The sequence below is a fragment of the Tenrec ecaudatus genome, chromosome 9 (assembly GCF_050624435.1).
Source record: "Tenrec ecaudatus isolate mTenEca1 chromosome 9, mTenEca1.hap1, whole genome shotgun sequence".
NCBI classification, from domain to species: Eukaryota; Metazoa; Chordata; class Mammalia; order Afrosoricida; family Tenrecidae; genus Tenrec; species Tenrec ecaudatus.
This window is the reverse complement of record NC_134538.1, coordinates 163,017,162-163,035,554: the sequence shown is the minus strand read 5'-3', so window position 1 is coordinate 163,035,554 and position 18,393 is coordinate 163,017,162. Positions and strand designations below refer to the sequence as shown.

Genomic DNA, 18,393 nt, shown 5'->3' with positions numbered 1-18,393 from the left:
GAGGTGATTGAGAATACCATGGTTTGAGTCAGGCACCCCTCAGTCCTCAGAGTAACATCCTTGCTTTTCAACACTTTAAAGAGGTCTGTGTGGCAGATTTACCAAGTGCAGGGCTCCATGGATCTCTTGACTGCTGCATCCATGAGCATTGATTGTGGATAGAAGGAAGAAGAAATCTCTGACAACTTCAATCTGTTCCCTATTTATCATGATGTCACCTACTGGTCCACTTGTGAGAACTTGGGTTTTCTTGACATTGAGTTGTAATGCACACTGAAGGCTGCAGTCCTTGATCTTCATTAGCAAGTGCTACAGGTCCACCTCACTTTCAGCAAGCTAGGTTGCTTCATGTGCATATCACAGGTTGTTCATAAGCCTCCTTCCAATCCTGAGAGATTATTTAGGATCCGCAAAAAAGGAGCAAGGCCTTCAATGAGATGGAGTGACATAGTGGGTACAAAAATGGCTCAAACTGAAGAGGCATTGTGGGGCTGGTGTAGGACGAGGCAGTGTTTTGTTCTGTGTCCATCAGGGCTCTGCGATTTGGAACTAACTGATGATGCTTAACAACAACCAATTCTGAGGCCAAGGTCTTCTGGAGTCTAGTTTATCTGATGATTGTGATAGTTTATTGTGCCAGCCTGGCTGATAAACACAAGTAGGATTAACTGAAGGGCAGAGGGATAAATGGCTCGGTGAGCCTCACCTTGGTTGTTCTGTGCCTCAGTTTAAAGGGGTACACTACCTGTGGGATGCCTAGCCTGTGGACTGTGTCACTGTAAGTTGAGGTCCCTTTAAGCCCACAAGATTGGAATGTTCATCTCTGGAGCTGGGGACAGACAGTTGATGACAGTTGGGGACCTGCCTTGCTGTTTGCTGCCGGGATATTTATAGCCCAGCTCTCTCTACAGAAGGGGACTGGCAACTGGCGGCTCTCAAGCCTTAAAGGACTGCTAGTGTCTCACTGTTTTATAATTTAACTGTTTATTTCTTATATTATCTATCTGTATATAATTCAACGGTTCATTTCTTGTAGTATATATCTATCTTTACAAATATATTTATATATAATTACTAGCAATCTGGTTTGTCTCTCTAGAGAACCCTGTCCAACCAATGATTATGGGAGAGGACACAACCCTGTTTCTCACATTTCCTGATTTTAAACCATGCAGGATTCCCTTGTTCTGATCTCACAACTGTCTCTTGACCCATGTATCAGTTCCGCACAAGCACAATGAAGTATTCTGTAATTTCTATTCTTCTCAGGGCTATCCACAGCTTGTTATGACTTACACAGTCGGATGTCTTTGCATAGTCAATCAAACACAAGTCACTGTCTCTCTGGTAGTCTTTGCTTTGAGCCAAGGTCCATCTGACATCAGCAACGATGACATCCCTGTTCCTTACACTCCCTGGATGCTGGCAAATCTGTCCTGCCATTGCCACTAGGACAGTGGCATGCAGAATAGTTTCTCTACCCTGAGAATGTCCTGACTCTGCTGGCTCACCCCCCCTGTGCCCCTGGTCCTGGCAAACATGGACGCTCTTGCTGGGTGTGAATGGCCTTTCCCAGAATTCTGTAGGGCAGAGCTCCTACAGTATGCAGCCTTTTCAATCTGGCTCCTCCTATTTACCAACAAACATGTAGGTCTGTATTCTTCACCTGCATATGATTCTATTTTGCTTTTCTCATTATTTGTCACATGTATTTAAACAGCTCCTTTCTTTTTCTGTGCCCAGTTCCAGAGGAGCACACACTCTCTGGATTGCATGCTAGATGTGAAGTCAATCTGCCTTATTATTTATTTGACCCTTCTTTACCACGTTCTTAGGACCGTGGGTTCATGAAATATTCTAAAGGAATCCAGAGTCAAAACTAGCTTCAAAATGCTGTTGTTTACTCCCACCCTTGGCCATCTCAGTGTGTGTTTGCACGGGAATGATGGGCTATTCTGTAGGAAATAAATGGATTATATCTGTTTACTTCAGCATTTCCAAAAGACGTGGACCTCCTCCCACACAATGTCAACATGCTTTTTATCCAGGAAACATAGAACATTCCAACCTGTCATATTGAAGCTAGCTGATATTTTTGAAACCATAACTATTAAAGTAATTCAATTACGCTTAGCGTCCCAGGATCTACTTGGACTATTAATTTTCATAAACATGTTATTGTTTTAGAATCGTTTGATTATATCATGGTGTTAGCCGCTGTGGGGTACATCACCACTCAATGACCCCATGCACAACAAAATAGACGTTGCCTGGTCCGGCGCCATCGTGACCATCGTTCCCATGTTTGATGCCATCGTTGTAACCACTGGGCAAGCTCCTCTCCTTGCGTCTTTCTCTCTTTTTGCTGACTCTGTAATTTACTGAGCACGACCTCCTTCTCCAGGGACTGGTCTTTCCTGAGGACATGCCTGGAGTAGGTGAGATGAATTCTCACCGCCCTCGCTTCTAAGGAGTGTCTGGCTGTCCGTCTGCCAACATAGATTTATTCTTCCTTCTGGCCGCTCGTGATATAATGAATGTTCTTTGCCAACATCGTAATCCAAAGGCATCACTTGTTCTTTTGTCTTCCTTATTCACGTCCAGCTTCCACATACACATGAGGTGATTGAAAATGCCATGACTTGGGCCAGGTTCATCTCAGTCCTCAGAGCGACCTCTTCACTCTCTAACGCTCGAAAGAGACCCTTCAGAGCAGCTTTCCCCGTGCAGTCCCTCCTTTCATTTCCTGGCCATTGCGTCCACGAGGAAAACGAGATCCTTGACAGCTTCAATCTTTTCTCCATTTGCCACGATGCTGTTTTTGGGTCCAGCTATGAGCAGTTTTGCTTCCTTCATGTTGAGGCGGAATCCATAAAGAAGGCTTAAGTGCCCCAAGTTCTCTTTGCTTTCAGCAAACAAGCGTATGTCATCTGCCGATTGTCACTGGTGTTAACCGGTCTTTCCCCAAACCTGATGCTGTGCTATTCTCCAGCTAGCTCAGCTTCTTGAATTATTTGGTCAGCACACAGAGAGACTAAGTATGAGGGAAGATTGATTATGTCTGAGGAAAAGATGGCTGCTCTTGGTCTAGGTCTAGGTTCCACATGAGCACAGTGAAGTTGTATGGAATTCCCATTATTCACAAGGTTACGCATAGTTTGTTAAGATTCACACAGTTGAATACCTTTGCATAGTCTAGAAATACAGGCAAGCATTTTTTTTTTGGTATACTCTGCTTTCAGCCAAGACCCATGCGGTAACAGCAATAATATCCCACAATCCATGTCCTTCTGAATCCAACTTTGAATATCTGGAATTTTCCTGACAGTGTTCTGATGAAACTGATTTTAATTATCTCCAGTGGAATTTTATTTGTGTGTGATGTTACTCATAATGTTTGATCATTGCCACATTCTGTTAGACCCTCCAGTTGGTTGGTCAGGCAGTAGTTTTCCAAGTTTCTTGGCATAGACTAGTGAGTCCTTCCAGTGCCTCATCAGCTCAGTCAGTATTCCGTCAATTCCCAGGGCCTGTTTTTCAATATACCTTCAGTGCAGCTTGGACTTCTTACCACCATGTGATAGGTTATTTGTCATATGCTGCTTCCTGAAATGGTTGAATATGGACCAAATATTTTTGGTACAGTGACTGTGTAGTCTTTCCATCTTCTTCTAAAAACACCAGTTCATTTTCTTATTTTTAACAGTTTCACCAACATACAATTCACATATCCATTTCAAGAGTTCTATCATCCGTAAGAGCTGTACAGGCATCACCATAATTAATTCCAGGATATTTCTTCTTCCTTGGGCTTGCTGTTGGCTCTCACTTCCTGTCAACTGACCCTGCTGTGTTCCTTTCCTGTGAAATGATTAATCCAGCTGTCACCTCTATAGGTTTGCGCAGCCTTTATATGAAAATAGAGAGAAACATACAAAGTCAACGTTTTTGATACTTCCTGAATCCTTCATCGTTTATCCATGGGATCCTTCAATATTGCCACTCAAGGCTTGAGTTTTCTCATTCTTTCAGCTTGAGACGTGCCAAGTGTGCCCTTCTCCTTTGATGTTCTAACTCCAGGTCTTGGCATATTTCCTATAATGCTCTACTTCGTATTCTTAAGCTTCCCTTCAAGTCATAATGTCCTTTAGACCACCCATTTTACTTGTGTCTTACATTGTCATGGATACTGGATACGATCATATTTCTAAAGGAGACATAGCTATAAGTCTATAACATACCATTATTGTTCAGAGCATGGGGATGAATGGCAGCATAAGAGATTAGAATATGTGACTTGGAATAGGTAATTCATGAAAACAAGTTGCACATAACAATTAACGCACCTGTTTTGTTGGCTAGCTATGCCATTTATATCTTCACATACATTTGTCAGGTGCCATTGGAGATGGAAGCAAATATTGCACAGAATCCAATAACATCTTTAATTCCTTAATATTTATGTACATATACATTACCACCCAAAGCTACCACCATGGTTGGCACAAAGTGTTATGCAAAGGACCTTACCCGATCTGGAAGCATGTTCTGGCTTAGTGTCGGGTAATTTAACATGGCAACACATGCTTCAGTGGACCTATACATCTATGTGGGGAGTCACTAGTGGTGTCCAACAGGGTTAATATTATCATCCTCCTAGACATAAAAGACATGGCTTTCCTATAAAGTGCAAAGAACAGATTTTATGATTTGTCCCCCTCCCGACACTTTTTTTTTTGCCCTTTGGTTCCTGGTACATCTTTAATCACATGACTATATTTAATGCTCACATCTTTTTATTGATGACCAATGTCCACAATATTTAGCTAATATCTACTGCAGATGAATGATTCTGAGGAAGGGGAAACGGGCAGGTGAAATGATGGAGGGGCTCTGGGGTGCTGTGGATTAAGTTTTGGGCTAACTGCCAAGGCGTAGGTTCAAACACACCAGCTGCTCTGCAGGAGAAAGATGAGGCTGTCTGCTCCCAGAATGATTTACAGTCTTGGAAACCCTGTTTCGGGTTGGGTCAGTAGGACTCCTATCCTATGGTGGCCACGAACTCGTGATAGCTCTGAAATGTGGAACGCAAGCTGAGAACCAAATGGAAGCTCCAAGATGATCATTTTGGCTCCAGAGGGTCCCTGCCAGGAACCAAGTGGGGCTGCCCACAAGGCTACAGGAACCCTTACCTGAGAGGCCAGGTCCCCCTGCAGCGGCTACAGGATTGAAAGCATGTCCTTGCAATGCACTTGCTGGATTTTAAGTTTTGCAGATGATTCTCACACGAAAACTTTTGCATTTCAACGAGGCTGAATTTACTTCCATTTTATTTCCGCTTGCCCTTTCTTGCCCAGATGGCTCGAGGTAGTACCTACATCTTCTTTAGCATTTACCATGTTTTATCGTTGAATGCGTTGAAGTGCTCCATGTCCTTCCCCATGCTCAGGTCCTTAATCTTCCGGTTTTGTTGCCACCTGGCAAGCTCAGCCATGGGAGGCTCTGCTTCTGGACTCCGCCTCATCCTGGAATTGACCTCTACCATGGGGCTCTGCTGTGGGGGTGGGCGGTGCTACCCCCCAGAGCCCTTTGTGTGCCTCTCAGTATCTGGGATGGGGTGAGAGGTGGGTGTGTGGAGACTCAGCTCCCATGTCCCCTTCCGTTTCTGTGTGTACTTTATGAGGGGCCAGGCTTGGCCTGGCTCTTGATATGGGAAAGCGATGCAGGAGAATGCCTCACTGTTCCCGTAGCTACGTGGGTCTGTTGTGGAAAGAACGGAATTCAGATACAGACGGGTCAAAGCTAGTGGTCGATTTAAAGCTGCATGATGACCAGAGAGAGCCTCGCGCTGAACCCACCTTCCTCACCTGGGAAACCAGAGAAAGGCCTTTGCTGTGAGAATGAAGTCTGGTACGATTTACAGTCTCAGAAACTCTGCTGCCGAACAAGTTACACTCAGTCCTCGAGGGGTGCTGTCAGTCAGTCGACTCAGTGGCTGTGGGGTTTGGCTGGGTGGAAGGTGGACACTGCCTTTGCTACTGCCCCATGGTCATGGCTAGTGCCGTGTTGTTGGCCACTGGGGAGTCTGCTCCGCAGCCATGCTCACCGAAGGAAGCATGCCCGGTCTGCCCCCTCGTCAGGGTCCTGAGTCTGCTGAGTCCCACGGGCACAGCGTTCAGGAGACCCACACCCACCCAGCAGCTCCACAGCGGGGGCGGGGTGCTGGTGATCCGCCCCTTTTCGCTTTGCCTAAAACGGTCCTGCTTCCTTGGCTGAATTTATTACTGGAAACTGGTGTGCTGAGATAGATGTCCTGCCGGGGAGCCGGTTTACTGCGGCTCTGAAAGATCAACATATGTTTAAAGGGTACAGGAAAAGGCTGCTAGCTCATGTGTCTGCAGTTTTCTTGTCAAGCACACTTGAACTCACACTTGTGCATGAGGGGAGATTTGCGCTAAAGGGGGTTTTAGTAAAGCCGAGTGTGAATGGGAATCACACTTTACAGCAAGCTCTGTATACCGTCTTTCCTGACAGTGGCAGGTACCGCGCACCCGGGACTTCCACATAAATGCCTCCACACTGGGGACAAAGCCAGTCAGCTGGGAGGACAGACCAGTGGCAAGTAAATGGTTTTCTGAACAATTCTGAACAAAATGGATATTTTCCTAATATGACAAAGTGAAGACAATATTATTCTAAAATGAAGTTCACGTCTTCATCCTAAGTTATGTGGCCAGAGGAAAGGGTCAAGAACTTACAAAAGAAATCACTGGAATTTGCAATAATTCAAAAGCAGCCACAAGTGTCTAAGGGTAGAATTAAGCCAGTGAGCTCGAATCCGACTTCAGAATACAGACTTTCTCAATCCTGATTCAACATAACCTTATGTTGAATCAGCACTAAATATACAATTTCAACTTGCACTTGACAGAAAATGTGTTGTAAAAGTAGAATTTGAGATGATTCAATGAATACAAGGCATCGCATTCAAGTTCATTTAGAGAAACATTATCTAAGTCCTTTAAGTGAGAAGAATGACTTGGTGTTGGGCTACTGGTCAAGGTAACCTTCAGTCCTCCAGTTAAGGACAAGCCTAGATGTCCTTCCAAGGTCAGCTTCAAAAAGTTAAAGCAAAATGCATATAAGGAAAGAACCTATGCATGGATTTCAATCCCCCCCTCCCCATCAAACTAAACTCGTATCAACTTCCGTAACATGTCTGGACGGTCTGGTTTGAGGCACCAGGAAAGATTAGGCATTTGGTTTGGAAAGAGCCTCTATTTGAACATGAATTTTGCTAAAATTGAAGTAAGAATAGCCTCAAACTTACGGTGAAGCTTAGGTGTAAGAATGTTGAAATCACTGATGCTTTACAAAAAGTTCATGTGGGGTGGATGACACCCCAGAATAATCGCCGGTTTACAATGGACAACTTGTCTTTAAAAAAAATCATTCTAGTGGGGGCTCATACAACTCTTAACACAATCCATACATACATCAATTGTATAAAACACATTTGCACATTCGTTACCCTCATCATTTTCAAAACATTTGCTCTCCACTTAAGCCCCTGGCATCAGCTCCTCATTTTTCTCCCTCCCTTCCCGCTCCCCCCTTCCCCATGAACCCTTGATAATTTATAAATTATTGTTTTGTCACATCTTACACCATCCAATGTCTCCCTTCACCCATTTTTCTGTTGCCCATCCCCCAGGGAGGAGGTTATATGTAGATCCCTGTAATTGGTTCCCCCTTTCTACCCAACCCTCCTCTACCCTCCTTATATTGCCACTCTCACCACTGGTCCTGAAGGGATCATCCGCCCTGTATATGCTGTGTTTCCAGTTCCTATCTGTACCAGTGTACACCCTCTGGTCTAGCCAGATTTGTAAGGTAGCATTGGGATCATGATAGTGGGGGGAGGAAGCATTTAGGCTACGCTGCACCCTGACTAGCTTGTCTCCTCCCTGGGACACCTCGTCTGAAGAAGAGGGGAGATGATGCTGAAAATGAGATCACCCACATCGGTTTTCAAGGAAATAATTAATCTTGTTCTTGCCCTAATGGAAGAAGACGGATGATTAATAGCAGAACACTAGCCAACACCATCAGCATCTCGAATGGTCCAGCTCACACAATTCTGACTGAAAAATTAAAGTCGAGCACATTTTCTGCTTGATGGCTGCCAGGACTGGTGTGCCCAGATCAACTGCAGACGAGAGCAGAGCTTTCCATGGAGATTCTGGACAGAGAGCTTAGGAGCCTGAAGTGTTTCTTGGAAGAATGATGGCAGGAGATGAAGCGCGTCTGTCAGCATGCTCCTGAAGACAAAGGCTCATCAGAGCCATGGCTGCCAAAAGGTGGAAGGAGTCCCATCAGAGCAAAGGGGGAGGGAGGGCCTGGCGCAAACATCACAAGGACAACAGTTTTGTTTTTTAAATTCTGAAGGCATTTTGTTTGCTGACTCTCTGGAGGTCAAATCATGATAATATGTTTCTTACAAGAGAATCCTGAGCAAGCTAGCCAGAGTTCTCATGAAGAATGTCTGCGGAAGCTTCCCCAGAGAGTCCTTCTTCACCACTACCACACCCCGGCTCACTCTGCTCACCAGACAAGCACCGATTCATTAGGAAATCATTAACCGCCGCTGGATAGTCCTCATCCGGCGCTTTCCGACTCCTTTCGGCTGATTAGAATGGTTAAAACCTTATAACTTGATCTCCTTTTTGACACGTTTTGAGTTTGCTCTAACATTTAATATTGTTTTCTTTCAAACTGGGGCTTATCTCTGTTGTATTTCGTTATTGTTATTAGCCTTTTGGACCCTTTGATGTATTTCTCCTATGTTTTTTGGTATAGGAAACCCCGGACGGGCACATGTATAGAGACACTCACAGATGGAGAGCTCCCAGGGGCATGGCAGGGGAAGTGGTGGCGGTGGTGTGTTGGGGGAACTAGTGACAAGGAGTCCAAGAAGGAAGAAAAGGTTTCAAAACTGGCTGTGGCAGTGATTGTATGACAGCTCTTGCTATGACGGACCGACTGAATTTTATGCTGTTTATGTCTTAATGAAATGGTTTAAGGAACATTTAGGGCATACGTTTTCTTCACCAAAATAGCCTGCTTCACCAGGACACTCAGTTCTTTGGGGATGCAATAGGTGGCTGGTATCACCCCTTGCAATGGTGTTTTAACTTCGACAGAGCTTAGGTTGAGCAAAAAAGTTCATATCTTTAGCTTGTACCATTAAGCTCTCCCCCCCGCACCCCACTTTTTGAAGACACCTTGTAAGTCATTCCCAAAGTTGCAAATTTAAATGCAGCACGAGGGAGCAAAGCATTTGGCAAATAAATACACAAGGATAGAATAAATTACAAATCTTATATATGTGTTTATAGCAGCCAAGGGTTTGGGGAAGGGCCGTACATGATTTGGTCTTGACATTCAACCTGTTATGTTCTCGGCTCTGTTTCGTTCTGAGACACTGAGGTGTAGCGTGCTGTCATTTTGTGGTGCACTTGCTGTTGTGCTGTGGCTGTGGGCTCTGACCCCAGGCACTCTGAGTCCAACAGCACACAGCATTGCCCGGCCCCGTGCCATCTTCCCAACCTGCTGCCTGTAGGTACAGTGTTCCAGCCTCCCGTGACTGCTATGTGGACCTCACACAGTCTGCCCTACATAGACGTGCGTCTGCTGCTCCGGGAAGTGGAGGCTCAGAGGAGACAGGGCCTGTCCCCTATTCTTTCCGTGTGTGTGTGTGTGTGTGTGTGTGAGAGAGAGAGAGAGAGAGAGAGAGAGAGAGAGAGAGAGAGAGAGAGAGAGAGAGAGAGAGAGAGAGAGAGATGGGTCAGAGATGGGCATGTCATATCTGGGAGCCTCTTTTTCCTCCAGAACCCTCAGTGTCTGCTCAGGGAATCCCACCCATGGGTGAGGGCCCCACCACATTCTGGAGGGTCTATGGTGTTCCTCCGAGTCCGCTTGATTGTATCCGCCCTCCACATCCACAAAATACCTACCCACTCACGCTTGCCTGGACAGCTGGCGCCACCGACAAGTGGACAAGCATTGCCCACCATCGCCCTATGGTGCATTGTCCAGAAGAAATGCATTACAGGGTGTGGCTCCCCCAAGTCCCCCTGAAGCGCATCATGCTGGGGTGCTGTTGACCGGAGGGAACACCCTCTGACCTTCCCTCCACCCTCGCCAGCCGCAGTGTCAACAAGAGCTTCCTTCACAAAGATGACCCAGCGTTTCCCCCTGAGGAGCAGAAGAGGTGAGCTGCCCGTCAACAGTGGAAAAAACCTCTCATGAGTGCCCACGGTGCATACCCTTCACACACGGTCCCACTTAACCCCACCCAGCCCTGGGGCGGGGGCGGAGGGCACTGCCCCGGGACCATCCTCACTGGCATACACTGCCCTGCGGCTTTGGGGACTGAGCATGTCCAGCGACTACAGGCTTAGAAATTGGTGGGTTTCCACTAGACCCCAGAGCTCAGCTGCGGTGCCACCTGTCCCCCAGTGAGTGGTCCACATCTGGTCAGAAAAGGAGCCACCGAGGGAGAAGGAAGCAGTGCTGGCGGCTGCTTCCAGGGCGAGCTTCCTGCATTTATCTGAGAAGCTCACAGTTGATGGGTGAAACACGCTTTGTTTCAGCCCTTGCAATTCTGTGGCGACAGCATGTGTGCAAGGGAATGAGTTGGGCTGAGTGATTGACTGTGAGAGAAGCACGAGGGTGGGGAGGCCCCTTCACAGCTGACGCCTGCCGGCCTTTGGAGCCCCAAAGCCATCGGAGTTACTCCACGTGGTCTGGAATCCAATTGATCCCACTTTCCTAAGTAGGCTCCTGCTGCGCCCCATGTAGTGACTTGTGGGTGTAACATACAGGGACCAAAGGACCCGTATCCTAGCACAGACACGTTCTCTCTTGCTAAGTTAACTAGGCACCCCCCAAGACCTGCAGACACTTCTCCGTGGGACACAGGAGTGACCACCACTCGCAGGTTGGGGGTGATTAAGGTCTAGGTCCAGGGACAGCAACTTGTTGGGGGTACAGAGTATTTTCCACCTTCTTTGCTTAAACCGGTTAGCCCCAAGAAACAGCTATCTTCAGCAAAGCCCCTTGATCGGTGTCAACCTAAATGTGCCTGTAAATTAGATATTGATCATATACTGTATGCTGCTGGCAGCTTCCGTGAGTCCACCCAGCCCGTGCTGGCCGTGTGCACACAGACGGGAGCTGCTCCTCTGGGGGCTGCCTTCTGCCCCTGGGCGGGTCTGAACAGCCAACCTCTCAGGCCGAAGCGCCACTTGGAGGCTCATAGAATGTCTATGCCTGTGCGTGTGTGTACATGTATGTGTATCTCTGTGACTGTGTGTGTGGGTGTGCCTGTGTGTCTCTGTGCCTGTGTGTGTGCACATGTATGTGTCTGTGTATCTCTGTGACTGTGTGTGTGGGTGTGCCTGTGTGTCTCTGTGCCTGTGCGTATGCGTGTGTGCACATGTGTGTGCCTGTGTATCTCTGTGACTGTGTGTGGGTGTGCCTGTGTGTCTCTGTGCCTGTGCGTGTGTGCACATGTATGTGTCTGTGTATCTCTGTGACTGTGTGTGTGGGTGTGCCTATGTGTCTCTGTGCCTGTGTGTGTGTGCACATGTATGTGTCTGTGTATCTCTGTGACTGTGTGTGGGTGTGCCTGTGTGTCTCTGTGCCTGTGTGGCAGGCGTGCAAACCTGGGCACGTGCACGTACGTATGGATATAAAGCTCTCTGCGAGGTGGCTTCGAGAAGCCATGGAGAACCCCAGTCTCTCTCCCTCTCACTTTGCCACAACCTTGTTGAAGCTCCCCCACATTTACATAACTCGACCAGCCCCGTCTGTGGCTGTCCAGTTGATCTTGGCTCATGAAGGCCTTGCGGGGCAGCCTGAGGCTGTGACCTTCACAGAGGCAGATGGTCCTGCCTCTCTCCCTCGGGCGGCCAGAGGGTTTGAAGCATCGACCTTTAGGCTAGCAGCACTGGCCCCTGGGCTCCTACGTACACTAGCCTGAGTACATACGTTAAACTTCCATGCGTGTGTCAAGTGTCTGGATCAGACAGCAGTCACTGCAGAAATTCCTCTCTGCCGATCCCTCGCTGGCTCTGCTGTCTCGGGTCCAGAAGGAGGGAGCCCGGAGGAGGTTGAGCTGGAGAGGAACGCTTGCTCAGATTGGCTTCTCTGGCATCCGGGAGTCTCTCCAATTGACTCCGCATAATCAATGATGGGATTATGACTCATTCAACTCAGGGAGGAGCCTTGTCCTCAGACATCGCTGCTGCCTCATCACAGCTGCTATTCCGGGTCAAAGACTCCATCGTCTGAGGATGAGGCTCAAACCAGCAAAGCGGTAAACCACTCCTGTCTCCTTCAAGACTTCCCCGCATCCTCAGTGTTCCTTCACACAATTGGTCTTTTCTCTGTCTCATTTTTTGATCTTTATCCTCAACAGGCCCAAAGTCAAGGTTGGCATAATGAGGAGAGAGACATTCCATGAATTACGGTTGGTGTGCCGGTCAACCAAACTTGAATTGAAATGAAGGAAAGGCGGGTTTTGTGTAGACCATCTGATCGACCAGATGCCCACCATGTGCAAAGAGAGGCTCTGGATTTTCCTGGGGCTGCGGCTCCTGTAGAGAGTCATACTGGACACCATGGGGCCCTGTAGGGTTGTTGTGAGTCAGCATCCACTTGGTGGCAGTGGGGATGGCATTCCTTGCGTTGACTAATGTCTTTGGTCTGCAATACTAGCTCTAGAACAAACTCAAGAAGGTATAGGCCAAAGGAGGACAGGGCAGACATCAGTCAGATTGGAGAGACCCACAAAGATGTTTTTGGTTGCCTGTGAATTCTCATTCTATTCCAGTTACGAATCCACTAACTTTCCCTAAAGCCAGTCTCTGAAGTCTGCCAGTGCTTCAGGAGCCCCAGAGGGGGTGGTGGGAGCTGTGGGTGGGCCCCAAGGTGCATCCCCTTCATCCGATGAGCTCCACGCTAACCTGTCTTCCTAGTGGACTCGGGTGTCATGGACCTTCAGGACCCTCAGGTCCACGTGAAAGTGAGAGGACACATTTCAGCTCTGGGCACACAGCCAGCCGCTCCAGCCATCAGCACTCAGTGTGTGAGGCTGGGTGGACTAGAGAAACATTCCAGTGACACTCATGTATGTGTCCGAAAGAGCTTTATATCCAGCAAACATCCCAGCCCAGTCCAATCAAGGCCATAGTCCAAAACTAGTCCACGAGTGCCTCTTCGGACTCACACAGCCACGAGCAATGATGCAGAATGCAGGACCATCACAGACTGGTGGGTGCAAAGGCAGGTGGATCCAATGGTGGTGGAAGCCTCACCAGGCTCTGGCAGGTCTCAGGTTGGCCTGCCAGCAGGAAGGTGAAGGCAGAGAGGGGGGGGGGCGGGGGAAGAGGTTCCCAGGACCTTCCTTAAGGGAAGACCATGCCCACAAGGAGGGAGCATCAGGCGGTGACCTGATTGACAGGCTAGACTCCACCCCTACACTGACATGTCTTCAAGTTGACATGAAATGATGTAACTGCCACACGTAGTAAGTGTTCCCCGTGGATCAGAGCAGTCCTGCTGGCACCATGGTTGGGCCTGTGGTTGTCAACTGTCGGAACTTTGGAACTCAAGAGCTGCTCTGAGAGAGAAAGTCCTGGCCATCTGTCCTTGGACATGACTTCCAAGAACCTCACTGGGCAGTTCTACTCTGTCACATGGGCCACTACAACCCGGGGTTGGCTCTGTGAACCACGATACGCCAGGCACAAGACCACCACCTCTACCACCTCCACCATCATCACTACTACCATCACCTCCACCACCACCACCACCACCATCACCACCACCACCACCACCATCATCACTACTACCATCACCACCATCACTACTACCACCTCCACCACCACCACCACCACCACCACCACCACCACCACCACCACCACCACCACCACCACCACCTCCACCATCATCACTACTACCATCACCATCATCACTACATCATTAGGGTTAAGTTGCTTTCAGTGTCAGGACTAACGGTGCAGGCCTCCTCGCAGCATGGCCATCAAGCCCTTTCCTGCTGGCCGCTGCCCATTTGCCGTGAACCCACTCCCGCTATGACCTGGAGCTCATCTCCTGCCTCGGCACCACGGGGCCGGCTACAGCCAAGACGACTGACTGCTCCGTCTCAGCGCTGTAAGAAGATCCGGCGACCTGGCTATGCACGGTGGTGCTAGCAGAGATGACGGACTCTACCACGGATGCCGGGCGGAGGGACCCACCAGAGGAAGAATGAAAACAGACAGAAGCTCCAGAAGCAAGTCGGTGGAGCTTGGGGCAGAGTGCCTGGGAAAGACCAAATCTCCCGAGGGCCTGGAGAAGAAGACCCACCACGTGGGCAATCAATCATTCAATCCATCAATCGACCTACCAATTAGTCACACTGAGGTGACTCAGCCCCAACAACCACCTGGGGGGTCCAAGGCTCAGGGACATGTGGATGCAGGGGCTCTGTCTCCCTGGGGCAAAAACCTGGAATTCAAGCCTGTACTGCCCTTCCCCTGCTCCCCACCCACCTTCTTCCTGTAATAAACGGAGACAGGGAGTGGGAGAGTGTCTCCGAGCCCTGAGAGTCCATCCCTGAGCTGGAAGGTGGTTTGGGGGCCCTCCGTGAAGTTGGTTTCAGAGAGAGGGTAGTCCTGGGGCATCTTCCAACCCCATAGTCAGCTGAGATCCTTCAAGTTTTCTAGAGGTGCTGGTGGAGGTGGCTTCCAGACAGGTGACACTGCTGCCTGGCCCATACCACCTGGTCCTCCCTATGCCAGGGGAGAGAAAGAAGGAAGCACCTGCTGGCCCACAACCGTCCAACCTGCACCTCCTCCCCTCCAAATGATGCTGGGTCCTGAGTTTCCCAGTCAGGCCCACACCCACACACCCCACTCTCAGAGCTGTGGAACTGACAGAAGGCCCACTTCACGCAGTGCCACTAGAGGGCGACTGATAGACAACAGAGCCAACTTTGCCCTACGCCATCTTCCTGGGCTTTGCTGCATGGAGCCCCTTGTTGCAGCTACTGGGTTCTTGAGGGCTCCCCTCGCCCTTGCTGGCCTCCTGCTGCCCTGGCCACGATGCCCTTCCTTAGTGACTGCTCTCTGCTCACGGTGAGGCCAAAGGAGCAGGCCGGGGCCTCTCTCCTAAGGAGGGTTTGGTTGTGCTTTTCGAGGACTGATTTGTTTGGTCTTCTCGCTGTCCACCAGAATTTACATGCATCAACTCGTCTTTGTCTCCTGCTTGCACTGTCCGGCTTTCGTGTGCATCTGAGGTGATGGAAAATACCAGTGGACCTTGGGTCCAGTGTGCGTTAGTTAAAGTGACATCTTTGCTTTCTAATTGCACCAACGCAATTCGTTCTTGGGAGGCTTGATTGCCGTTCCCACGGCATCGCTTGTGGATCCAAGTAGAAGGAAATCCTTGCTTTCGCTCGCCCTGAAGTGGTCTGCTGGCCAGCTGTGATGATTGGGCTCTGCACCTTGAGGAGTAACCCACACCGAGGGCCGCAGCCTCGGATCGCCCTCAGCAGGTGCTTCAAGTTCTCTTCCCTTCCAGCGGGCAGGGCTGGGGGGAAGGTGTCTGCCTATCAGGGGTTATAAATGCGCCTTCCTCCAATCCTGATGCTGAGCTGACGTCTTCTTCAGAGTTCAGCTCCTCGGCTTGTCAGTGGACAGACGGAGTTTGTGCAGGGAAAGGGCACAACCCTGATGAACTGCGTTTATTATGTGGCGCGCGCAGCTATGGAGTGAGGGAAGGACTGAGTTAGAGATGGACGCCCCTTCCCTTACACTCTCTAGCTCTCCGTCTTTGCTGTGTGTGCATCTGCTACCCGGGGCTGGTGGCGGGACGCTACCTCTTCAAAGGAAAACAATCAGGAGTTGAGCATCTCAGTGCTCCCTTTATGTGGTAGTTACATCGTCTGTTGTCAATTTGAGACTTAGGAGTGAAGGGGTGGAGCTTAGCCTGTCAATCAGGTCTCAGCTTGATGACCTCCTTTGGAAGCACAAAGGAGATAAACAAGTTGCAAGAGCGTGGCCACATGCTCACTCCCTGCTGGATAGTCCCATGGAGCTATGCTGGAGCCCTGGAGCTGGAGGAGACACGTGGAGACTCCTGCCAGCACTGAGATGCTTCCGCCGCCACTGGATCCACAAGACCTTCCACCCATTGGCCAGTGATCTCCCTGCATTGGGCATCATTGCATGTGTTTCGTGAGTCTGAAGAGGATTTTATACACTGGTATCAGTCATATGGGCTAAGATCGGATTTATGGACTTGATCTGGACTGGGCTGGGATGTTTTCACAATATTCAACTGCTCTTGCATATAAAGCTCTTTCTTATACACATGAGTGCCCATGAATTTGTTTCTCTAGTCTACCCAGATGAACACACTTTACGAGGAAGCCACAAAGACAAAGGAATGCCGGCTGCCAGCCAGCATCTCACAATGAACGAAGGAGCCCAGGTGGCTTCCTGGGGGATGATGCAAAGTCACTGGTTCGACCCCACCAGCCCTCAGGGCTCCTTCTACCCTGCCCTGGGGGGTCACTATGATCAGTACGGCCTCAGTAGGAGGTCTGTGCACAACACACCTGCTAAAAGGGGAGGCCAGCTTTGCACTGACATCCACTTGCAAATGAGATGCCGGCATTGGGGAAGCAGGAGACGTCCAGCCCTACAACCCCCACAGACAGAGCCCCCCACCTGGCTTGTGGTCTGTGGAAGAGGACAGAATCCCCGTGTCCCTGTCTGAGAGTGAGCGAGCAGCTGGCCTCTTCTGAGTCACCTTGTGACAGTGAGGCTTAGAGGGGTGGGGATGGGGGTGGACGGAGGTGGGGGGCCTCAACCCAGGAGGCTCCGACTGTGGACCTGCTGCCTGGACCTGTCTCCGGAGTGGACACAGGTGTCTCTGCCACTCCCAGACTCAGGGCTCCTGACACAAACCTGTTCCTCATGGCGAGGAAGGGGGCCTGGTCTGTGTCAGTCACAGCAGCAGACGGGAGGCTCTGAGGCTGATGGCCAAGGCAGGGGACAAGGGGTGGGGGTGGGCATACTGTCCTTTGCTGCCTTCTCTCCACCTCTTCCTCCTCTCTCCAACTGCCTGCCTGTCATTCTCTCCTCCTGTGGGTCTGCTCTCACCGCTCTCCATCTGTCTGTCTGCTGCGCACTCTGCCGCTCACCTCCTCTGTCTCTCTCCCTGCTCCATATTCTCAAAGCCAGCTACAGGAGGTGGCCACCCATTCCCCCAGGCCTGCTCGAACCGCCCCCCCCCCGCATGGCCTGTTTGTGGTGACAGACGAGCTGTGAGTCTGTCTGTCTGACAGTCCAGTCATGGGGGCGGTGTCAACCTGCTCAAGGCTCCGCCCAGCCCCTGGCTGTGGTCACAGGCACAGCTCTGAGTCCCTCTGGTGTGAGTGCTCCGGGACAGTGGCCCCTCTGTTTCAGTCCTTTGGTCAGTCCTTCCATCTGAGAAGTGAGGAACCCAGCCTGTCCTGCCCCCCCCCATCCCCCCCTGGCCCCCCCCCCCGCGGGCCCTGCCACAGCCGCGCCCCACTCACCACTGCTTGTGGTCTGCGTCGCAGTTGCAGGCGTAGCGCGGATCCGTGCAGTTGCGCTCGATGCCGCATGCGCACTTCTGGACACCGGGCGCCGAGCCCCCCCAGTAGTAGTGCTTCTCATTGCCCTTGCCGACCCACCAGGTGAAGGGGCTGCCGTCTGCAAGAGAGGAGGGTCGTCAGCCAGCAGCTCAAGGGTGGCCGAGGGAGCGGGCAGGGGACCCAGGGCCGGGCCCTGCTCCCCGGCCCTGCGCGCTGCTCAGAGAGGAGTCCACGCCACAGCTGGACAGCCCAATGGCCATGGGTTTGCTCTCCATGATCCCCACCAACCGAACACACACACACACACACACACACACACACACACACACACACACACACACACACACACACACACACACCAGCTTCCATCCGCCTAGTGGGAAACCCCCGCATGCTCCTTGGTCCCTGTGCACACTGGTGGCCTTTACTTCAGGTCCCCGTGGTGTGGATGGGACCAGACTAAGTCACTCCCTGCGGCCTGGCCGTGGGTCCCATCTCAGGGCCCCAGGAGGCGGCTGTTTGTACAGCCTGTCAAGCCCCCGAAGGAAGTTAAGTCCTATGCAGAAGCCCCAAGCAGATCCGTAGTCACCAGGAAGCTCCCAGGTTTCCCCGTCTGAGGTCACAGGCTCCAGGTCTCAGAAACAGACCCTTCCAGCACGGCCCTTCCTCACCACGGCCTGCTCCGTCTCTTAAAAGGC

At 50.4% G+C, this 18,393-nt stretch overlaps 1 protein-coding gene across 1 annotated transcript in view; it reads right to left on the bottom strand.

Moving 5' to 3' along the window:
* Positions 1 to 18,393, bottom strand: part of CNTNAP2 (contactin associated protein 2) — a 973,876-nt gene that overhangs the window by 175,745 nt on the left and 779,738 nt on the right. The window contains exon 14 of the mRNA XM_075557443.1: positions 17,657 to 17,813. Coding sequence (XP_075413558.1) covers positions 17,657 to 17,813 — 157 coding nt within the window. The remainder of the gene's footprint in view (positions 1 to 17,656; positions 17,814 to 18,393) is intronic.